This window comes from Erpetoichthys calabaricus, chromosome 2 (assembly GCF_900747795.2).
Source record: "Erpetoichthys calabaricus chromosome 2, fErpCal1.3, whole genome shotgun sequence".
NCBI classification, from domain to species: Eukaryota; Metazoa; Chordata; class Cladistia; order Polypteriformes; family Polypteridae; genus Erpetoichthys; species Erpetoichthys calabaricus.
Window position 1 is genome coordinate 46149416 of NC_041395.2, and position 24982 is coordinate 46174397.

At 40.1% G+C, this 24982-nt stretch overlaps 1 protein-coding gene across 1 annotated transcript in view; it reads left to right on the forward strand.

The window, feature by feature from the left end:
* Nucleotides 1-16080, forward strand: part of LOC114645847 (large neutral amino acids transporter small subunit 2-like) — a 70915-nt gene extending 54835 nt beyond the window's left edge. Inside the window, exons 4-11 of the mRNA XM_028793717.2 lie at nt 5466-5591; nt 6471-6624; nt 6749-6872; nt 7075-7178; nt 7254-7350; nt 7884-8033; nt 11507-11684; nt 14813-16080. Coding sequence (XP_028649550.1) covers nt 5466-5591; nt 6471-6624; nt 6749-6872; nt 7075-7178; nt 7254-7350; nt 7884-8033; nt 11507-11684; nt 14813-14940 — 1061 coding nt within the window. The 3' untranslated portion in view covers nt 14941-16080. The remainder of the gene's footprint in view (nt 1-5465; nt 5592-6470; nt 6625-6748; nt 6873-7074; nt 7179-7253; nt 7351-7883; nt 8034-11506; nt 11685-14812) is intronic.
* Nucleotides 16081-24982: the final 8902 nt, after the last annotated feature.

Sequence of the window (24982 nt, forward strand, 5' to 3'; positions counted from 1 at the left end):
CAACCTTTCTTCTGGTACATTCTTTACTTGACCATCTCAGTATTTTTCCTAAACCAATTCATATATTTCAGTGTGCATTTTGTGGTTCACTTGACCTTTATCTGGTTTCCTGGTGTGCCTGAACAGGTTTCTGACATTAAGCCTTTATGCTATTTCTTTAAGATGAATGCTACGTTACCCTAAAATTATTCTTCCACAACTGACAGCTGGGAGCTGTGGTGACTGTTTGCTGTGTCCTAATTATCAATCCATCAATCTTGAAAGTCTCCTTTGGTTAAAGAGGTTTGCTAAAAAATTAATTATTACTTGTGCGTATTTGCCAGATCGTTCTGCTCAATAGTGTGGTGTGTTGTATTCACCGAGGGAAACTGAGTGACTCATTCAACGTAATCAGCTGGTGTATATGTACGATCACGTAGTATACACCTTCTTATGTTGTTTTTTGGTTTATAATTTATACATTACAGCACCACGCATTCACTTGGTTCTCGTTTTACATAAGAGGTGCCAGTTATAAAATTAAATGAGCATTCATACATTGAAAATCACCCATTTCCGAAGAATGGATGACCAGTCAGTGTACCTCTGCAGCATCATTCTTCCCTAGTTGTTGGTCATGCTATAAATATGATTCATTTACGTTGATAAATTGCTCATTTGTAAATGTGTGTGGTGTTTTGTGGCTGTTTCTGCCAGGGCAGGCCTTTGTTCCATCATGATTCTGTAGGTTCTTTAGATTGCGGAAAGATCCTGGCAAATGTACCAGTCATTCTGTTTCTGTGGCAGTTATGTCATTTGTTAAGGTTTGAAATGCCTCACTATAATCACATCCTGTGTGAGGTGGTGCCCTGGACTGCCAATTGACAAATACGTATTTTGGTTTTCAACTGTATGTTAAAATTTAATTTCCGTCATGCATCTTTTTTGTTTCTGTTTCATAACATTGAATTAATCGGAGAGGAGGATGAGGAAGAGGAGCACACTGTTAAGCTCTGCGTGTGCTACACAGATGGCATCAGGGTGAAGCAGCTAATTAGTGCTATAGTGTCATGCATTACTATGCTTTTTCCCCCACACCATTCTCTGGGTATTCTCGTTTCCTTCAATATCCCAAAGATATGTTAGTTTAACTGATTTCTCTAATTTTGCTCCATATTTGTGCATATGTGTGTCCTTCAGTTAACTGCAATCTTGTCCAGGGTTGGTTTATGTGTTGCACTTCATGCTGCTGTTTTAGCTTTTTGGCTCCTGCGGTGCTCAACTTCATGAAGCATATTTGATAACAGATGGATGTATGTTGCACTGTCCAAGGCTTTTATTAGATTGCTGTGCTTTATTAAAATTAGTATTATAAGAATAGAAAAAAGTGCTTCCCTCTAAAGTATCAAAAGACCAAATTGGGTTTATTAGACAGACACTCAATTACCCGATCTGAGGTTTTGCTATCTTTGGATGTAGAAAAAAGCCTTTGATAGAGCTTAATGGGAATGTCTTTCTGTCGTACTTGCAAATTTGGGTTTGGCCCAGATATATCTACGTGGATTAAATTACATTATGCCATTGCAGAAGTCTTGGTCCATATTAATAGTGTGAACTCAGATTAATTCAAAATAAAAATGGAAGCAACCAAGGGTATCCATTATCAGCAGTATTTTTTGTGATTCCTATTGAAACACTAGCCATTTACCTCCATAAGCAAGATAAAATACCACATGCACTTCAGAACAGGTCACCCACCTTGAAGCTTGGCATGCTCAGGCCCGGTCAATACTTGGATGGTAGACCATCAAGGAAAAGCTTGGGTTTCTGCTGGAAGATGTGTTGGTGAGAACAGCAGGGGGGCGCTTACTTTATGGTCTGAACGTGGATCTCAATGCGCCTCCGCAGTGGTGGGGACAACGTGCTGTAAAAAAAAAATGGAGCCGTCCTTCAGATGAGACGTAAAACGGAGGTCCTGTCTCTGTGGTAATAAAAGATCTCTGGGCATCTTTCATAAGGAGTAGAGTGTATCCCAGTGTCCTGTCTAAATTGCCCATCATGGCCTAGTCATTCTGGCCCCCTAATCATCCCCTGTCTCTAATTGTCTCTCTCACCAGTTCACCACCTAATAGCTAATGTGTGGTGAGCGTACTGGCACAAAAATGACTGCCATTGCATCATCCAGGTGGGTGCTACACATTAGTAGTAGTTGAAGTGGCTCCCCACCCACTGAAGTGCTTTGAATAGTGAGAAAAGCAATATATAAATGTAAAGAATTACTATTATAAGGGCTTGAATCGAAAATACCTCTTTACACAGATGATATGGTGCAATATCTTAATATTGTCAAAATGGGTATCCTACTTAAAAATCTCATCTCTTTCAGAGCATCCAGTCCTTCTTTAAATAATACGTTTGGTATTTTTCAAGTTGAACTTATTTCTTCACAAACATAGAATATATACATTTGTAATGCAAAATTGTATTCTAAAGTTAAGCATTTTCAATAAATTAAAAAAAATATCTTTACAATGGAGGCTGCAGGACATAGAGGAAACACTTCAAAACCTGCAAAATACATCCATTTTTCAAGCCAAGATAGTTGTTCAGTATTGATCTGCACATTGTGATTACACACACATTGTAAAATAGTTTATACATTTGATTTTTGAACAGAAAACACCAATATTGTGAGATTTAGCCAATGTAACAGTAGAATCCCTGATGCCTACGAAAATATTTGTAATGTAATGCTTGGCCACCTTTAATTCCATCGCACCTCCTCATCAGTGCCTTTGTTTTGCAAAGGTGTCAGTCAGCACAAGCAGCAAGCAGCCTGCTCACCCATCCCTTACCGAGACAACTGAAGTCTCTGTATCTGGGAGTTAGGGGTCTGGAATTGTAGAGGGTAAATAATATAGCGTTATTTGAAATGCATACATTTCATGTGTGTTCCGTGTCTGCAGCGATATGTGTAAATAAAGGATGACTGGAAATACGAGGCAAGAAATGTTGAACACATAACTAAAACAGAAACATTTTTCATGTTATAGTAATAATGACAAAACGTTAACGTGAAGTGTATAATGTGTGAAGACTGAAGTCCAAATATCAAATAAGCACTTTCACAAAAGGTATAACAGAACAAGTGGGCTTTTATTCAAGAATGTAACAGAAGAAAACGAAATTGTTCAACTTATGTATTGCAGTCAATGAGTAAAAACTGAAGCCCAAATATCAGTCGATACAAAGTAGACATGTCCACTTGGCTAGTTCAGAGGTAAGAACTGCTGTCTCATAATCCAGAGGTTGAGGGTTCAATCCCATATTCTCCCCACATTTACCGTTTTGAGTAGTTGGCTGCTGTTATTGTTACTATTATATAATAAAAACATACATACCAAAAAATACCAAACTTATCCTCTGTAAGAAGTTAGAATAAATTATAACATCATTTATCAGGGCCTCAAAGCGGCTACACATTGAACACGTGTCTCAACAGACATTTGAAGCGTAACATGGCATGGCACAACCTAATTTTCAATTTTATTATTGGGCAGCAAACACTTGTACAATAAAACACTGGAAGTTGTTAGAGGTCTACAAATTGATGCCTTTTTGGATTGCAGTGGAAAGGAAATTCTCTTCTAAATCTTTGCATGCTCTGCACTGTGCTGTAGTGAATAAAATGAAGCATTGATTTACCACTCCAACATTCAATAAAGTCTGGAAAGACAGAGGAGCTCTTATCTGTTGTTCCTACACATGATAATCACCTGTTTCATCCATCTTCAGTATTCAGTGCATGAAGGATACCCCAGATTGTGACTTTTAGAGATTTTGGAACTGTTGATGTAAGTGCATCCATTGACCTATTATGTTCTTAATTTAATCTTCCAGTGACACATTTTTTTCCTTCTATATACAAATTGTAAATTTTGTTAAAAGCAACCAATCTGTGATACTGGCTAGTCTGATCATATGTTTCTGACAGCATCTCCAGGGTATATAAAATATTTCAAGGAAATTAACCCATTCATGATCCAATGATGAGAAGGGGATATCTCAATTAAAATCTCAGAAAAGTAATTCATAAAATACATTCTAATTCAGTATGCACCAACCATACTATAATTCAATTACAAATTGTTCATTGTTCATATGTATCTTGTCTGAAAGCATTCAAATGTACATAGGGGAAGATCCAACTGTCGAGTGAAGCACATGCATCACTAGTCACATGTTTTTGGAATGTCCTACACTTGAACCATTTCAGGCCAAAAATATGTGTATGTCTCTCAGATAGTTGTGGATTTAAAATCACTCCTGACACCTTAATGGCAGTACTTGCAGTAATACTATCCATCCATCCATCCATTATCCAACCCGCTGAATCCAATCACAGGGTCACGGGGGTCTGCTGGAGCCAATCCCAGCCAACACAGGGCACAAGGCAGGAAACAAACCCCGGGCAGGGTGCCAACCCACCGCAGTGCAGTAATACTAGATGGGATAAAAGAATATTAATTTTAATGTTTTATGCCACAATGCTTGCACAATGATTTATTTTGCTCAGCTGGAAAAATCCCAGTCCACTCTATAATTCTGTGGGAAGTGATGTTCTATATTATATCAAATTGGAAAAAAATCCGATTCTCTTTACAAGGATCTGTTAAGAATTTTTTTTTTTTAAAACTTGAAACTTGTCAAGATCTTATTTATATAATTCTACAGTAATTCTAGCAGGCCTCTGCTCAACCTTTTATTTTCCTTGCTGTTTTATTCTATATGAAGACCCATTTCTCTGTTCGTGCTGCTCTTTTTGTCAGGTAGAGGTTGAGTACGGAGCTCTGTGGATTATTTTTCAAATCACACAGTTGCACTTGCCACTGTATTGTATTTTCACTTGTTTGATTGAGTTATTCTCTGTGTAAGTATTTCAAAATAAGTTTACTTGCAAATGTCATTTTAATGTATTATGATTTCTTGGATTTTTATAAGATAAGACATATTTAGCAGTAACTAATATCAAAGTGCCTCCATCAAAGTTCATTTTTGCAGACATTGTAATTTATTCCTTTGGAAATAAATCCATTCATTGTTATAAAGATAGCATATAATTGCTTGAAACTATCATTACAAATTCTGCTTGTTGCACATATTGTACCCTGAAAGCTAATAAATACAAAACAAGAAATGTCCATGATCTGGCAGAGCATTTTTCTTGCTATTTAATAATGAAGTAATGCATCCATCTGATATTGATCCAGCTTTCTGCCATGTCTCAAGAGTAACGTTCAGTCAGTACCTTAGATTAATGCACTGCTATTCTAAGCAATAACAAATGGCTCTTACACCTTCACATTTGCATAGACTGAAAAAGTACCGGCAGAGAATATTAAATTGAAATATTCATATTGATTCAAAAAAAGTTCAGTTAGTCATCTTGTTTTATGCTCTTTTTTTTTTTCTTCTTCTTCTTGCAGTTTTACTCACCTGGGTTAATTGCTCCAGTGTTAGGTGGGCGACCCGTGTTCAAGATGTATTTACAGCTGGTAAACTGCTAGCTTTGGGCCTCATCATTATAATGGGCATTGTGCAGATCTGCAAAGGTGAGTGGAGTAGGAATTGCGCTAAAAGATATGTTCCATAATGCTAGATTTACTAGATAGGGTTGTAAAATGTCAAATTCTTAAACAGCTCAATGTCTCGATGCATGCTCAATAATCCAGGTAAGGAAATCCTAGAAATTTGATTCTGTTCATCTGGACAAAGTTTTTAAGTGGGAGAAATATTTCGAGACTTATCCAAGTCTCTTCCTCAGTCTCAATTGACTGCAGGTTTCCCCAACCTTATAAACAGTACCTTTGCTTAATTGAGACTGAGGAAGAGACTTGGATAAGTCTCGAAATATTTCTCCCACTTAAAAACTTTGTCCAGATGAACAGAATCAAATTTCTAGGAAAACAGCTCAATGATTAATTCATTGTACAGCACTTGATTCACATGGATTCACTCTTTTAATATAATACACCTTTTCAGATCAAGAAATTGTATTCATGTATTAGTGTTTTTATAATAATCAGTCTGCATTAAAGTTAATATGCCTTGCTTCAATCGCCTTATATTAGTCCTTTTCACTTGCTCAGTAAACACATTTTTGACTTGACGTTTTGCCAAGAATATTAGCTATGTTTAAGCTACATCCCAAAGAGAACTGTCACAGATTGCCTTGAAGCTGAAGTATGGTGGCCAGAAATTGACCTAAGCAAATTCATTCTGGTCCGTCTTAGTCTGACTGGCACCTTGAGCTCTGGCTTCTCAGTAATCTAAAGATGAGTCCGTGTGGTGCCTTCCTAAAGATTTATTTTTTGTTTTCTAGCAATTTAAAGATGTAAGGCTGTTGAACACTTATTTTGAAACCAGAAATGCTCATTGTCTAGTGAACATAATTCCAGAAAATTAATCTGTTTTTTTTGGCTTCCTTTTAGGACATTACTATTGGTTGGAGCCATCAAATGCATTTGAAAGCTTCAAGGAACCAGATATCGGGCTGGTTGCATTAGCGTTTCTGCAAGGGTCTTTTGCTTACGGTGGCTGGAATTTCCTCAACTATGTCACAGAAGAATTGGTTGAACCCCATAAGTAAGTCTGTTTTTACATCTGAACAGAAAGCTCAATTTATTAACAGGAATGTTTTGGATTTTATTGACTGATCAGTATATTCGATGTATTCTGAGGTGCCTAATTTTTCCACTTCTGTATATAGAAATCTTCCCCGTGCCATTTACATCTCCATTCCCTTAGTCACATTTGTATACGTCTTTGCCAATATTGCATATGTGACTGCAATGACACCCCAGGAACTGCTGGACTCCAATGCGGTGGCAGTGGTGAGTACAACAGTGCTTTTAAAGTGGACAGAAAAATGAAGAAAAGCTTTCATTTTTATTTCTGTGCAGTTTTGCGAAGGACCTCCCAGTGAATGTATTGATTAATGGAATAAGCACTTTTTTGAAATGCTAACCTGTCACCTTCTGTTTATTTGCAGATATGCCATTTAAAGGCTTTGTGTATCTTTCTCTTTCATTACAGACATTTGGAGAGAAGCTTCTTGGTGTAATGTCCTGGATAATGCCCATCTCTGTTGCCTTGTCCACCTTTGGAGGTGTTAATGGTTCACTCTTCACTTCTTCTAGGTAATTATGAGTTTCCACATTACATTGATCAAATCTCATTTTTCAAACTGCCATTCACACCATTCTGCCCCACAGGCTTTTCTTTGCTGGAGCAAGAGAGGGTCATCTGCCAAGACTCTTGGCTATGATCCACATCAAGCGCTGTACACCAATCCCAGCTCTACTCTTTACTGTAAGTGGTGATTTGTTTGTCTGTCCCACTGTACTTGTGTCAAGGAGTTTCTTCCTGTCCTGTTATTTCAAAATATCCCATCTGTGCAGAGTCTGTCCAGCCTGTTGTGTTCAGGCATTAAATTTGCTGCCTTGTCTGTCCTTTTCGTCAGTATATTTGAGCAATATTAACTGGAGTGGGGGTCGGTGTTCTGTGCTTCCTTTTATTTTGGTTGGCAAAAGCCTGTGTATTCCATTACAGTGTTCCCTTTTCCATTTGTGTCAAAAGTGTCTAGTTCAGATTTTTTATATTTATGATGTTTATGCTGGTTGAAATGTCATCCTAGTGTATGACAAATGGAGATGAATATAAGAATACACATATGCTTTATCTAGCTTGAGATCAGTCTGTATTCTTTGTCGTAATGAAGAAGCATGTCTGCCATTGTCACTTAAATGAAGATATTTGTGTGATGTGCACCTCTTTTAGATGTTGGTTGACTTGACTGTTCAGATAGGGGAGAATCTAACTGGCTTCATATGTTTCCTTTCTAGTGTGTCTCCACTCTCCTGATGCTGGTCACAAGTGACATGTACACTCTCATCAACTATGTTGGTTTCATCAACTACCTGTTCTATGGTGTTACTGTTGCTGGGCAGATTGTGTTGCGCTGGAAGCAGCCAGACCTGCATCGACCAATCAAGGTGAGTCTCTGATTCCTATCTTTTAATCACACAGACATTGCACTGTAGTTACTAAAGAATTGTACTTTAAAACATAAGGTTGCTGGTTCAGTTCCTGTCTATAACAGGTTGGGTGATTATGAGCAATTTTAAAACACTATATGTAAGCAATTATAGTGTATCCCAACTCTACAAGTCACTTTGGATAAAGGCTTCAAACATATTAATTATTATAATTGTACTATAAAATTTGATCTAGTTTATATAACTTTAGCTTACTATATTGTTGTTTCCAAAGTATTCTTTTTTTTTGCAACAGCATGACCACATTTTTCTTACTGTACAATCTAAAACAGGGGTCTCCAACTCCAGTCCTGGAGAGCTGCTGTGGCTGCAAGGTTTCATTCTAACTCTTTTCTTAGCTAGTGACCAGTTTTTGCTGCTAATTAACTATTTACCTTTATTTTAATTGACTCTTCTTGAGACTCTGACCGCTGAATTCATTCTTTTTTCCTTAAACGGCACCTGATGTGAAGTGAGCCAACAGATGACCAACTAAGTTGGGGCCTCAAACTCCAACCTTCATTCAATTTCTCAACTTGAAGCCAGTTCTCGTTATTTAATTTCATGGCGCTCTTTCTGCCATGGCAGACATTTCTAAAACTGTTGATTTTCTTTTTTAAGAGCGCTGCCAAAATGTTTTGTGGACCTGAGCAGATCAACATTACTGAGGCCTTCACCTGTCTTTATTTTCAGTTATTGTGTGATGGACGCAGGTTGTTGTTTACATGTTGGTTCATTTTATGTCTTAATATTGTTTGGTTGCTAATTAGGGAAAAAAGAAATAATTAAGGGGCCTTAAGTTGTGCATCAATTAAAATTAAGGCAAAGAGTTAATTAGCAGCAAAAACTGGTCACTAATTAAGAAAAGGGTTAGAATGAAAACCTGCAGCCACAGTGGCTCTTCAGGACTGGAGTTGGAGACCCCTGATCTAAAAAGATTATTTAAAAAAATCATAGTCTATTATTTTACATTTAATAAAACAAGGCAAATGATAACATCATCAAAAACATAAGTTGTTAGTTGTACAATATTGTGAAGTACAATTGATATTCTTAAAAGTACCTGAAAACATCAAAGTATGCAGAAAGGCAGTGGTTACCATTCTTAAGCTTCATGGGTATCACTGGCTTATTAGTTATTTTTTTGGTATTACCCTTTATGGGGTAGCATGATGGTGCAGTGATTAGCGCTGCTGCCTCACGGGTCCAGTGTCCAGAGTTTGAAACCAATGCTATGCCTGGTAGTTGCTCTTTCTGTGTACATGATTTTTTTTCTTCCTGTGGATACCCACACCATAAGTGGGCTCAGTGATAGACTGGTACCCAATTCAGTGTTTCTTCCTGCCAGTTAATGAGCTCTAGCCCAATAGGCCCCAAGACTCTGACCTGGTAAAAAGAACAGATTGTTATGACAATATCCTTTCCTTATATTTTTCATTTTCTATATATTTTGAATTTTCATACCACACGGACAACATATCTGTGTTCTGTAGAGTAAAATCAAAGACGTTTTCAGTTACATCAGTAGATTTGTTCCTGATTAAGTTTGTGTGATGAGAGAGGTGTGTTGCGTTCTGAATTTGATATAAATAATTGGGCATGTGAACTTGTGAGCATGCGCACACCACTCTGAGGTTGGTTGGTGTGCTTGGCTGATCACGTATTCACGTGTAAATGTGAGCAGGTCAGTAAAGTGCTTCATTCACACCTCGGAGCAGGTGGAGGACAGCATTTGCACCCAATTGGTTCTATAAAGGTAGCCTGCACGGCAAATTTCGGGGGGGGGGGGAAAGGGAAAAAAGGAGAGGAACGAGAGAGTAAACAAAAGAGACTGAGGTTAAAGGAAAGGATGAGTGAGATGGCAAGATTGGGAGACGCCAGCATGCAGTAGAGAGGAGGCATGCAGCAGGATAGAGAGCCCTGAGAAGGAGCATAAAGCCGACACTTGAGGATGCTGCAGAGGGTCACGTTCAGCTGAGCATCTTGGGGTAGCTGGAGTGATCTGTCGCTCTGGAAGGGTCTCGTGTAGTGCTGCAGAGTGGCCATGTGAGTCGGAGAAGCGAGGCTCAAGGTGGTGGATTGCTGGCAGCCTGTGACAGCAGCAGGGTTGTGAGTCAAATACAAAGGTTGGCTTTACTTGTCGGATGGACGTCTCATCTAGCTACAGTATCCTTTGCCATGTAAGCAGAGTAGACGTTGAGTTTTTAGAAGCAAGTACCTGGGGGTGTGAGTTTTTTAGAACTTTTTCCTGCCATGTGTTTTAGCCTCGTTTTAATGGAATTATTTTTTTGGACCTCCACGGGCACTTGGTTTTTATTGGAATATTTACTTATTGACTATTTGAAGCACTGCACTTTTGGACACAGCTTGTTTTTAAATAAACGCACTAAAATGCTTTACAACACCCCTTGCTGACTGAGTGTGTCCTCATTTTCCCAGCTTATCCTCTGGAATGTTATCAGTGGTTCTCGGTTCAAGAGGCTACTGGAAACAACCCTGGCGTGTGGATCCGATTTGGACCATCACAGTTTGATATTCACACTCTTTAGGATTGGTTTGCACCAGTTTCACGCTGTTCACCTTCAAATATGTATCAGATTAGTACATTACATACAGTATATTTAGTGGAAAAAAATTGGCAGAGGTGTGGGATTGCATTCCACACTAATGGTAGTAGACGGCCGCAGATATAAAGTCCAAAGCAATGTTTGGGAATGTGAAATAGTCTTTGAGATGTAGCCCAGCTGATGAAACAAGCAAAATAACCTGACATGAAGCCCCAATAGGCAGTGTGTTCCAGATACTTGAGAGGTTGACGTGAACAAACACACATGCAAGAGTTGTGACATGAAACGAGCTCGGTAAAGCTCTTGGAGGGTGAAAACTGTTAGAACTGACACCGTTAAGTGAGTGTTTGTATTTAGTGCAGTTTTGGGATATTTCATTTTTATTTTTTTTATATTTAAAGTTTATTTTGCCAGATTTTTTTTTTTATCTCATATATGTGTTCAGTCCAGTTGCCAACAAATAAGTCACACATATACTCATAATTAGATATTTCGACAAGATGTCTTCCTCCACTTCTTGCTGGCGTCACTCATCGTGTTAGCTTAGAGTATTGATTAGAGTTGAGTAATACCTGAACTGTGTCAGAATAATGTGCACATGGTGTATGTTAAGTTCGGGAATGTTTTGAATTACCTGATTTAAAATAGAATAATATGACATTACACAAAGAGTAAATTGGGTTTCAAGCCAACAATTTATTTTCCTGCTATTTTTAAGATCTACTGTAAGAAATAATCCAGATAGTTTGATTCCCTGTGGATCAGCTCAGTTTGATGAGACTGCATGATATCCTTGTTTTTCTTTTTCTTTTTTTTATGTTATGTTCCTTTTCAACAATATCCGCTGGCTTTCTATTTGTGTAGGTCAACCTCATCTTCCCTGTGATATACCTCCTGTTCTGGGCCTTCCTACTGGTGTTTAGCCTGTGGTCGGAACCTGTAGTCTGTGGAATTGGACTTGCTATAATGCTAACTGGTGTTCCAGTTTACTTCCTTGGTGTACACTGGCAAAACAAACCAGAATGTTTTAATACCTTTATAGGTAAGTGGTCATAAATGTGTCTATTCCTGTTTCAATTTCTGTTGTAACATCAGCCGCTGCAGTGAAGTGATTTGTCTCTGATATTGCATTTTATTGGCTCAAAGAAAAATCCTCCTACTTGCTCCATTTCTGCTCTTAGACTTGAAGTGAGGATAATTGTGGAGGAGATCGGTTAGTGTTAACTAATCATAGTGACAAATTGAATAACAGCACTTGTAGCTTTTATTCCATTTTTATATTTTTGTTGTTTGTACCTGTGCAAACTTTTCACACGATGAAATTAATTGTGTTTTTCCTGTTGATAATGGACTTCAGGCTGCAATATTTATAAGAAAAAAATAACTGCACAAAAATTTTAAATACAACATTTCATAAGATATCCTAGTAAACATTTGCACACAAGGTAACTCTTGCTTGTTCTTTTATAAATACTCGTAATTATTCCAAACACAAACAATTCATAAGTGACATTAATGTATGTACACTTTGACCCATTGATAGAAAATGGTTCAGGATATGCCAGTTAATATATCAGATACCACTTTCTACTGTATTCTTATTCATATTCACATCATTAACAGCAAAAGGCAGATTATTCATTATTAAATACACCTTATACTGTTACCACTTCAAATGGCAGTTGAGCTGATGGTCAACCTCTGCTTACAGCTACTTTTACAAACAAAAAAAATTCCTAAAGATAAATAAAACAAAGTTGCACTTGCTTTGTGGCAGAAGGGCCAATCAGTGCAGGGTTTGAATGTAGGAAGTGTAACACAAATCAATATGGAGAATTTGATTTTCACTTTAACCGCCTTAGAGGAGGCTTAACTGCTGCTTACTTCGCTGCTGAAAGTCTGTCTCTCATTTTTTTACCAAACCATACCCAGTTTAGTTAAGTTACTAACTGGAAATTTGGTCTGTGGAAGCAATAGCTGTTTTTTTTAACACATTGTGGCTAATATCTGCCTTTTATTAACATCGTGTTCAATTAGATACACACAATAGCAGCTTTTCTTTTCTCATGTGTCCAGTTAAATATGACCAGTCTGATATATTGTAAGGACTGGCACCAGTAGGGAACATGTCTGAAAGACAAAAGCACCAGCCCTACTTACCTCCACCTTGCACATTCGGAGGACCACTAGTTAGGTGCCATGCACTCGTATTTATAAATTGACATTAAGTGTTTGCCTTGTTTTGTGGGTCTTGTAGTTTGAACATTAACCTTTTTTCTGTTTGGTTATGAATACATGTGATAATTACTCTCCATTCCTGAACAACAAAACAGCCAAATATTTTAAGTTAAGGTTTGTTTCTGATTGTTCTAATTGTGGACATTTTCTTCAAACTGTTTTTCCATTTTTGATGTCAGTCAGTCATTTTCCAACTTGCTATATCCTAACACAGGGTCACGGGGGGGGGTCTGCTTGAGCCAATCCCAGCCAGCACAGGGCGCAAGACAGGAACAAACCCCGGGTAGGGCGCCAGCCCACCGCAGGACACACACACACACACACACACCAAGCACACACTAGGGACAATTTAGGATCACCAATGCACCTAACCTGCATGTCTTTGGACTGTGGGAGGAAACCCACGCAGACACGGGGAGAACAAGCAAACTCCATGCAGGGAGGACCCAAGAAGCGAACCCGGGTCTCCTTACTGCGAGGCAGGAGCGCCACCACTGCACCACCTATATTTTTGATGTTACTTATCCCATTCAAAGAAGCCTATGATGGCAACATCTGGCATAGTGAAGTACAAATCCTTGATGGGTGGAGGAGTACACTTTGTTGGGCACACTTATCCACATATTGAGACAGTTTGAAGGGAGCAACTTGTTGGGCATAACTTTTAGGGTGTGGGTAGAATATGGGGGTCCATATATAAAACATACAATGATAATGGTAGAATGTACACACAGACGGCCAAGAACTTTGAAACTGGAGGTGACAGGACTAACCACTGTATGAGTGTGCCTCAATAAAATCAAGTTCAGACCGTAACAATACCCAATAGTGGGCTACACCCTACCTTATACCACTTGATAACACAAAGGCTGACTGTTTCATGTATGCCATTGCTGTGCCTCCTGTCTTGATTGCTTATGTGTTTTGACATGCAGGTCACCTAGTCAAGTAAGAGTGCGGAGTTATCAATGTTTCTGTGCATCAAGGGCCAAGATGTAGTTTTGACATCATTGAAATTTTCAGTTTAATATATCAAACTTGGAGTGACATCATTAAAACTAAATGGGTTAAAGAAAAGCCTTATATTTCTGGAGTTTTGGTCATAACTGTGAACATTTTTTTATTCCATGGAATAGATACAAATCTGAGATTAAGAAGGCAAACACAAGTCAAGAGCCTTCTGCAGCCTTCTTTTGTAGAGAACATCTTAATATTTTGTGATGGAAACTGGTTGACAAGTGTATAAAATCTATGTGTTTTTTTTCTGTTACCTCAGTGTTTGCACACAGCAGAACAGCATGTGTTTTCTGCATTCTCTACACTCTCCATTCTCTGTGTTCTACATTCTTTATCATATTACACAATTTTTCCAGTGATTTTCAGTTCTAAACGTTATTTAATAATCTTTGACACTCTTGGACAGCCCGCTCCCGTGATTGCCAGTCTTATTGTGGAGCATACTTGGTGACTCAGTCCAACTAATCAGTGACTCGCCCTGACCAACCAAGCAGGTTTGATTCGGTTTTAAGTATTCGGGGCGGGCTCACTGTGTGCCAGTGAGTGCCCACTCAGAAGTGCAATGCGTACAGTGGAGTGACCAGTAATAAGGAACACCACATGTATTTTGGACTTTTCAAATAGAAGAGAGGCTTGTCAGTCTGAGTTCTTGTGTTTTATGTACCACGATAGAATGGAAAAAAAATACCAGTCAACCCTTTGCATGGGCGCTGACTCTTTCAGAAACAATAAGAAACTGTGCTGGAAAATCGTCACCCAGTTGTGAAATTTGACATCCACATCGATTTCTAGTTGTGTAATGTTCAGGCGGAGAGATCAGCAGTCATCAACTTTGATATCCCCTTCCAAGTAGAAGTCGTGCCATGTGACATCAGCTTTCCTAATGTCTTTCATTGTCTCTCCCTTCCCTTGCAGACAATCTGACATACATTGGACAGAAATTCTGTGTGGTAGTTTACCCTGCTGAAGATTCCTCAAGTGACTCGGAAGAAAAGCAAGAGCTGAGATCACCACTGACAAAGGACAGCGAAGGGAGCCAGTGATTGGAGAATACAAGTCAGTGGGTCAGCCACACCAACAAGATACACAGTCAAGAGAGTCCGCCAAAAACCACTGCAGAATCCCGACCAGATTAGCCTCCGCTCAGCTCTTCACTGAGCATTCAGTTACTCTTAGTGGGACTGTCTCAACCAAACTGCCCTATTCATCAAAGTGATGTGGTTTTATGGGTAACACTAATCATAGCCCAGCCATTGCTACAAGAATTACAAATGCAAGTTCACTTTAAGACCACGACCCTGATTAGCAGGGCAACTAGGAAATACCATGGCCGTCCCCTTCTCGTTTGTTCATTTTCTGAATGCCATTTGAATCAGTTTCAAGTTAAATTTGGTTGAGGCTGATTTCAGTGGTAATGTGTGGTATTTACCACTTTCTTAAAATGTCGGTATGGATATTTTTATTATGTCTTTTTAAACTTTTATATAAAAATTATATTATATCGTAGATTTTTTCTCCTCACTCACAGAAAATAACAATAAGCAGTATAAAAAAAAAAAAAGAATTTATTTGTAATTTTAGTCGTTGTCGTATTGTTTTGTCAGAAGACCAAGCAATAGACTCGCACCCTCTCTCAGCTCACCATCAGCTGAGTTTGTACAACAGTGTCACCCAGTCTGCTAGTATATCACAGACTTGCATTCTGGGTCAATTCTTACTTTCTTACTCAGGGTTTATTTGGGTTATGCTGCCTTTGGTTTTGTCACCAGCAGGCGAGATACTATCAAACTGATTAGGCTGTAATGAGCCTGCAGAGATACTGCCTGTCTCCTGTTCTGATCTCGAAAGAAATCGATTCAAGTGCCGTTTTGTTCCTTTGCCGTCTTTGCACAGTGTGCTTTTGTTTTTCATTTGTAACTGCTGAAAAATGAATGGCTGTAATTGTAGTCAAGAGTGTAAACTTCTGAAAACCATTTGAGATGTCACAGGCAGCGCTGTCAGTGAATGTGTTTGAACCGAAGACCAGTACCGTAAGAATAGCCAGCAAGATGTTCCCTTTGTGTTTGTTTCTGTACAGCCCTGCTATACAAAGATTGTAATTGTGAAGTCGAAGATATTGAGACTCGCACTTTTGTTTTTTTTTTTTTGTATCGTTTTGCCAAAATATAGTGGAAAAGCTGCCAGCTGTGTGTCTTCATCCGATGCTTTTACCGTGAGCTAACAGAACACTCTGCTAACGTCATTAATTTTGCTTATCGATGAAACTTTACAGTAGAGAGGTAAACATTGCTTCCGGTGATGAATGTTCCAAAAATATGGCTGGCCGGTTATTATAGTTTACTTAAATGACTGAATAGCATCACTCTGTTGAAGTGCATCACTTCCTGTAGGCATTTAGGTCTTGGGATGTCAAGAAACGAAAAGTTCAAAAAATAAATAAATAAAAGTTCTGTTTTGTGAAGCTGCTTGTGTTCAAGAGATGATCTGTTTGCCTCTCTCCATGACAAGGAGGCTACAGGTGGCTTGGTAGGAAGTGCAAATTCATCGTTCTAACTAACTGGTTTCAGTGTGAACGTTGTCACTCGTCTGGCCTGGGGACACTCCACACTGGTTTGATGGCCCCATCTCCGCCAGCGTTTGTTTCAATCCTTCTCTTTGGTACTGTACAAACTAGTGGAGCGCCTTTTTCTTATTCTTGGGGGGTGATGTGGGCTATCTCCTTGATGTTTGTGTTTTACTGTCGCTGATGAAGATATAAATGTCTTTTAAGCCCCAGCAAGCCTAAAGTGAGAAGTGAAACCAATCTGTAAATTTAATTAGAACAGCGTTCAGTGTGTCTGCACTGTCCTGGATCTCTGGAGTTGGGAAGCAGCCTCACCAGACCTTGTTACCTGCCATTGTATGACACTTGTTCTTGCTTTTCCAAGGACTTTTCTTATTTTGTGTTTTGTACCCATTTGTCAATGGCTTGAAATCTGTTTATAAATTGAGCAATCTCTCTTATCTATATATATATACTGTATATATATATAATAAATGTATCAGAGAAATGATTATCCCAAAGCTGAGTATAAATTATTATTTGAGATGTTTTAACAAGCCATACTGTACATTCCTTCCTGCTTGAATGTTTTAACGTTTGTGTGAATTGTGACCCTTTCCAATTATTAGTGGGGTGCTGATTTCAGCCTGATGGTTTGTCGGCAAGCAGAGCTGCTGAGTCACTGGGAAAAGAGCACCAGCAGACACGAGTATCAGAAGTCATGTTTAATCCCCCACGGGGATCAGATCACAGTGTTCTAGTACAGTGTGCCTTTTCATATTTGGATAAAGGTCTTTCTGTTTGTACAGGCATCACCTAGTGTCCCTCCCTGTGGCCTGGTTGCCTGAGAAACTAAAGTGTGACACAAACTCCCATGGGCCGTCACTATAGCAACACAGGGGCCTTTACGTGGAGATGTCAGAATGCCCGCTCCTGCCCAAAGATCCCCCTTTTTTTGTGAACATCACAAATCTGGTGTAGTCATTTCCTATGCAGCTGTACATAAGGTAGATTTTTCAGGTTCAGTCGTTGTGTGCTTCAAGTAGTTTGACAAATAAATAATAAATTCAGAAGGCAAATGTATAAAAATAAATATCACTAGACAGAATGAGGAAAAACCGTATGAGCACCCGAGGGAAAAGTGCTGAGCTTAATTTCCACTATAAGCTCCTGGAGCAGTCTGCTGGTGAGTAGATATCCGTGGTGAAATAAAATCAGTGTGTCGTGGAGAGGAAACGCAAACCCAGCCACTTTCTGGAAGTAAAGCAGACGCCAGGTTTAAAATGCAGAACTGAAACGGTGACTCAGAGCGAGGCGTGGGGATGAAACCAGAAATGAGATGAAAAAGAAATCTGAAAAATGTGAACATGGGAGAGTTTTGTGTTGAACATATGGAGATAGCGACGTGACAAGAAAGCCGCAGTTCAGAGTTGTGGACGCGTTTGCGGTCGCTGCATCTGAATCTTTGGAGGGATTAGTCAGTGCTGCAGATATCTACTGCAGTCTGTTTAGTACAACAGCTTCCATCTTTATAACTCCTGCGCTCTTCCATTAATTAGATTTATATAGCAGTTTACTAACCTACTCAAAGCACTTTACATAGACAGTGGGGTGCCACTTCAATAACCGCCAATGTGTAGCACCGAACTGGATGATGCGACGGCAGCCATTCTTGCAGCAGTACACTCGCCACACGTTAACTCTTAGGTGGTGAAGTGGTGCGAGAGAGACAGTTAGCAAATAAAAAAGAGCCAGGGGGCTAGAATGGGTAAGGCTATCTGGGTGCGCCCTACACATTTGGAAAGCTGTCCGGGGATCTTTCATGACCTCTGAGAGTCAGGACCTCAGTTAAATATCTCGTCCAAAGGGCAGCGCAGTTTTTTTCAGCACAGTGTCCCCATTTCTGCACAGAGGCCTTGGGATCCACACACAGGACATAGGGTAAGTGTCATGTGATTAAGTCCAAAAAGTCATCATTTTTTTGCAAAATACCAGTACATCATTATCTAGAAAACACTATGTTGTTTAATGAAATAACTGACCGTGCAAAGGTTATTCAACCCTCCTGAATGAGCATAAAGTCCAAAATGCTCTTCGAATCAAAGATGGCCATGGCGGTGGCCCCATGATTACACGTGACTGAGCTGCTATGTAGGTGTAAAGCAGCGGTTCCTTTTTTAGAGATAACGTTGTACCACCTGGTCATGGCTTCCCACTAATATAAACCCAATGCTCCAGTTCTGCTGACAGCAGTGCCACAGCATGTTTTGGGACAACAGCAGACCTAATTATTCATATAGAAGACTATTGGCCCACACAGTATGTAATCAAATAAGGTATGATATCTCCAGGCCGGGGGGCTCAGCCTTTTTTCGTGGCATACCACCTCTAGAAATTGAAAATATGCTACATTTTTTTGTTAATGAATTAGAGTAGAACCTCGTTCATCTGAGCCCCCATTAACCAAGGCCTGGCATCATCCGAGATGAATCTCTAAGTGTAATACACCACTTTTTTTTTTTTTATAATTCATAAAGGCTTTGCTGTGACTACTGTATTTTTAACTGCGGTTGTATTGGGGGACTGTGGGACTGTGGTTTGCTCACCCATTGGCCATGGTTATTGCGTCACCAGTGTTTAGCACGTACACACGCTTTATTTCGTTTACGTAGGAATTTTGTGTTATATGACCATGAGGACCGCACACAAGATTTCTCAAACAGACAAGCTAAATGCCATCAAAACAGCAGTTTCTGCATGTTGAGCATTAGGAAGACACTACACCTGCTGAGGCGACTGAGGAGCAAGGAACATTAAATTCACCAAAGTATAAAAAGAGGCTTAAAAGTGACACTGTAATATTTAAAGTGGCAAAAAAGTTTTCATCCTAAATAGCCATGGTTATCCGTTTTATCTGAGTTTTCACTTATTCAAGATAGCATTGGTCCATATTACCTTAGATGATCGGAGTCCTACGCATTCTTGTTTCATAAACAGTAGTTATTTGATACAAAATAAAAGTGTCCCTTTAATACTTCACATTTACAAAAAGTATACAGTTGCATTTGAATTCAGTTTAAAAGCAGGCAACAAAGTACTCAAAGATGGCTCCAGGTCAGTGTGAAGGCTGAGCCTGCTTCATGGCTGCGCAGTTCAGTGTCTTGGTTCAATGAAGGATAATAAATGAAGAATGAAGGTTACCCAACATTAGAGACTCTAAAAGCTTTCCGCTTTTGATTTATTAATAACGCATCAACACATTGACTGCCGGACCATTTAATACCAGGATGCTGCAGTATAGGTTATGCATATTTGATAAATAATGGACACCATCAAAACCCATAAAGAAATGTACTGTATATACTCACGTATAAGTTGGGACTTGATTTTACCGTATAATTTTTGGTATTTTATAATGACGGTCGTATAAGTTGACACAAGACGTATAAGTTGGTCCATTGATATGCTAACGCCCATCTGAGAGAGTAACCACGGAGCACACTGACTTATTTTTCTATGTGAGTGTGGCAATGCGCTGTATCAGCGTGTGCTCCTAACCCCTCTCTCTGTCTGTCTATTGTGCCTACGTCACCACACGGGAATACCCAAACTATTCCAAAGCAACATTGTTTTTTGTAGCTCACACCCTTATACACCTTTATCGTAAGAGCATTCGATCAGAAGAAAATATGAAGCTGGTTTTAAATTAAGTCGTTGAAGTAGCGAAGTTTGCACTGCTGCAACAAAATTTGATGTGTCTGAGAAACTGATGTGAGATTGGAGGAGACAAGAAGATTAAAAAAAAAAATTTTAAGTGCTGCATTTTTGAACAGGCGTACAAGTCGGGGTCTGATTTTCTGATCGATTTTTCGGGTTTCAAGACCTGACTTGTATGTGAGTATATACGGTATTTCAAAACGAATGTTTTGTTATCAAAAGTAACTCTTTCAAAACTCTGAAAATACAAAGAAATCCAATGAAAAGCCTAAAGAAATAGTTAGTTTATTTTGGCCAGCATCCTGACATCCTGAAGAGCGGCACCAGGCAGGCCGAGCGCACATGTGCCACAAACACGACGTGCTCCTTTGTGCCCTTCACCCTTCTTGCATACAACACCTTTGCAACTTAATGACTGTTTGTCAACAGCAGGTGGCTGAATGTCCATGTAGTGCTGACCTGACAGTTGTGACACATCAGATGTCTTATGATCAAGAAGTGCCAGAACCTGCAGGTCCCACGTCATCCAAATGATTGTCACTATCTTGATCCACTGTCATTAACATCAAAATATTTTCCTTGTAACAAATCTGGTTGTTTCAAAACATCAGTAGCCTTATGCCTTTTTTGGTGACAACTTAATTGCGGACTGTCTATTTAAAACACTATTTTCTGCATTCTGTTGCCCACCAAAACAATAAGAAATGTGGCCATCCACTTGATGGCAGCAACATAGTAGGGAAGCAGCAAAGGTCACCGGCACGCTGGCCGCACTTCTAGTGGCTGTGTGTACTGCGGTCCGAGGTCTCTCAAACGTCAGCTCAGTGACATAAAAGTTAACTCATACCTCAAAGTGTTAATAACACTAAAATGAAATGTTAGATACGTTTTATTGTTAATAATTACTAATATTTTTTCCACATTGTATATTCTCACCATTAGTCTGTGATTTCCTAGTGCTAATCAGAAAATGAGGGTATTTAAAAAAAAAAAAGGCAACATTGACGCAGTGGACCAGAAAGAGAGAATCTGAGTGAGAGTCTCCATCTTTCTGTGGAGGGGCTCAAAGAGGTGGGGAGCTAGGCGGGGCTGGATTGGCATGGGTGGTGGGCACAGAATGGGTAAGTGAGACAGGAGCTCAGGCTCGCTGCAGGAGCACTGACCAGATGGAGTGGTGGAACTGAAACGCAGCCTGGCATGGGCCCTCAGGTTTGTCTAACTGATGCTCCTTTTTAGTGCCCACTCGCACGCTGCCTGGATGAGAACTGCGGCCCTGACACAGGACCACTTCACGCAATGATTGCAGAACGTTTTCTGTTGTGCTTATGTAGCAATAAGGTTATTGTGTGCCACTGTAATCTGTGAAGACTTTCAAGTCTATTATTGTACAGCTTGTAAACTAACACAGAGGGAAAGAGCCAGAGAAGATAGACACTCGGGCTGGCTGTGTCAAAAGTGCCGATGTCTGATGACCAGTATGGTTATAAGTGACAAGAACTGGTGACGGTGTTCTTTGGGTACAGACAGCCTGCCCGGCACTTCACCAGAACTCTATGCATACGTAAATATGTGAGTGATCATATCACATATCACATATAGAAGCCATCTTTCCTGCCAATGGCCACATAGTCTCAGCATTCCCACACCTGTAGAACTGGCGGTGATGACCGTCTTGTTCCTTGGCTTTTCTCCCGTCCCGGATATGTACAGTGCATCTGGAAAGTATTCACAGCGCATCACTTTTTCCACATTTTGTTATGTTACAGCCTTATTCCAAAATGGATTAAATTCATTTTTTTCCTCAGAATTCTACACACAACACCCCATAATGACAACATGAAAAAAGTTTTACTTGAGGTTTTTGCAAATTAATTAAAAATAAAAAAACTGACAAAGCACATGTACATAAGTATTCACAGCCTTTGCCATGAAGCTCAAAATTGAGCTCAGGTGCATCCTGTTTCCCCTGATCATCCTTGAGATGTTTCTGCAGCTTCATTGGAGTCCACCTGTGGTAAATTCAGTTGATTGGACATGATTTGGAAAGGCACACACCTGTCTATATAAGGTCCCACAGTTGACAGTTCATGTCAGAGCACAAACCAAGCATGAAGTCAAAGGAATTGTCTGTAGACCTCCGAGACAGGATTGTCTTGAGGCACAAATCCTGGGGAAGGTTACAGAAAAAATTCTGCTGCTTTGAAGGTCCCAATGAGCACAGTGGCCTCCATCATCCGTAAAGTGGAAGAAGTTTGAAACCACCAGGACTCTTCCTGGAGCTGGCCGGCCATCTAAACTGAGCGATCGGGGGAGAAGGGCCTTAGTCAGGGAGGTGACCAAGAACCCGATGGTCACTCTGTCAGAGCTCCAAAGGTCCTCTGTGGACAGAGGAGAACCTTCCAGAAGGACAACCATCTCTGCAGCAATCCACCGATCAGGCCTTTATGGTAGAGTGGCCAGACGGAAGCCACTCCTCAGTAAAAGGCACATGGCAGCCCGCCTGGAGTTTGCCAAAAGGCACCTGAAGGACTCTCAGACCATGAGAAAGAAAATTCTCTGGTCTGATGAGACAGAAATTGAACTCTTTGGTGTGAATGCCAGGCGTCACGTTTGGAGGAAACCTGGCACCATCCCTACAGTGAAGCATGGTGGTGGCAGCATCATGCTGTGGGGATGTTTTTCAGTGGCAGGAACTGGGAGACTAGTCAGGATAAAGGGAAAGATGACTGCAGCAATGTACAGAGACATCCTGGATGAAAACCTGCTCCAGAGCGCTCTTGACCTCAGACTGGGGCGACGGTTCATCTTTCAGCAGGACAACGACCCTAAGCACACAGCCAAGATATCAAAGGAGTGGCTTCAGGACAACTCTGTGAATGTCCTTGAGTGGCCCAGCCAGAGCCCAGACTTGAATCTGATTGAACATCTCTGGAGAGATCTTAAAATGGCTGTGCACCGACGCTTCCCATCCAACCTGATGGAGCTTGAGAGGTGCTGCCAAGAGGAATGGGCCAAACTGGCCAAGGATAGGTGTGCCAAGCTTGTGGCATCATATTCAAAAAGACTTGAGGCTGTAATTGCTGCCAAAGGTGCATCGACAAAGTATTGAGCAAAGGCTGTGAATACTTATGTACATGTGATTTCTCAGTTTTTTTATTTTTAACAAATTTGCAAAAACCTCAAGTAAACTTTTTTCACGTTGTCATTATGGGGTGTTGTGTGTAGAATTTGAGGAAAAAAATGAATTTAATCCATTTTGGAATAAGGCTGTAACATAACAAAATGTGGAAAAAGTGATGCGCTGTGAATACTTTCCGGATGCACTGTAGGGCGGAGTGGTGGCTCTGAGGCTAGGGATCTGCACTGGCAATCGGAAGGTTGCCGGTTCAAATCATGTAAATGCCAAAAGGGATTCTGCTCTGTTGGGCCCTTCAGCAAGGCCCTTAACCTGCAATTGCTGAGCGCTTTGAGTAGTGAGAAAAGCGCTATATAAATGCAAACAATTAATTAATTATTATGTATAAATGGTTAGACATGGTATTTTTGTGGGAATACATACATCTTTTTTCGTGTCCTATTTCCCTCGTCTGATTATTCCCGCCATGGTTTTACAAAAGGGATGGGTATTGATTGGCTGTGATCTGTTCTGCATCAAGAAAGGACACATCCCAGGGGAGAAAGAGCGCCCCCTGCTGGATACAGCTTATTATAAAAATTATGTGAGGTGATTAAAGACCATCTTGCAAATTGGAACGGATTACAAAACAAACAATAAGTGAGCCTCGTCTGGAGTGCTGCATTCCCCCAAGTGTAGCCTGGCAGACCCCGCACACCTGCACTGTGAGCAACTCAATGAAAGTCCACTTTCAGTGCTCACAAAGACCACTAAAACTGACTGTTTCTGAGGACTGTAATGGACGACCATTATGTGGGCCGTTCATGTGACTATGGCAGCCATGTTGTTTAGCACAGGACAATTTAGTGGAAGGCTTGGTAGCCATAAAGGCCGGGCTATTAAATGGCCAGCTGACAGCGGCCAGGCCAAATAAGGAGCCGACTCTCTTGAGTACCACACAGCACCTTTTACTCCATGGTAGATGAGCCGTCCCTCTGGTGGTGTGGCAAACTAGGAAGGATTCCGGTACTGAGTGCCAATGCTCTATTCATCTTATGGTCTTCTAGATATGTTGTCATAAGGAAATCGGGAAGGGTCCATCCAGTACAGACAGACCACCGGTGGTGGTCTTTGTAAGCGTTTAAAAAGAATGTTAGCCAGTAAAGCAGTACGCCAGGTTTGAGCGGCAGATGTTGCCATTTTAGTCAATGGCCTCAAGTAGCCAAAGTAAGTAAATAATTAACAGGCTTTGTGTCTTTTAAAAGTAAATAAGTGAGGGGGTTTCCTAGTAAAGAAAGATTACTAGTCAATTTGGGACACGGAGATGAAGAGCACACTGAAATAGAAAGTTGTTCAGATGGTCAATGTATGTAGAAATGGGGAGGAGAGCTTACTAGGAAAACAGAGAGGCTGGTGGGAAAGTCGCACAAGGACTAAAAATACTGTAAAGTGAAACAGCAGCAGAAAGCGTTTAGCAACAAGAACACCTTAAATCGTCAATATGGGGCTTAGAGAGGGCCAGTAAGTATTAAAACGGTGCTGCAAATCACTAACAAACTCCTCGATTAATTTAGGTTTTAATTCTTAAAGGGCTCAGCTGTCACCCAAACAAATTGTCCGCATTAGCAAGTGCAGTGCAGGTCTTGTATGCTGCTGGCCATCCTTTCTTTGCCTTGGATGTTCCTACTTCATTCATTAAACTATGTGGGGT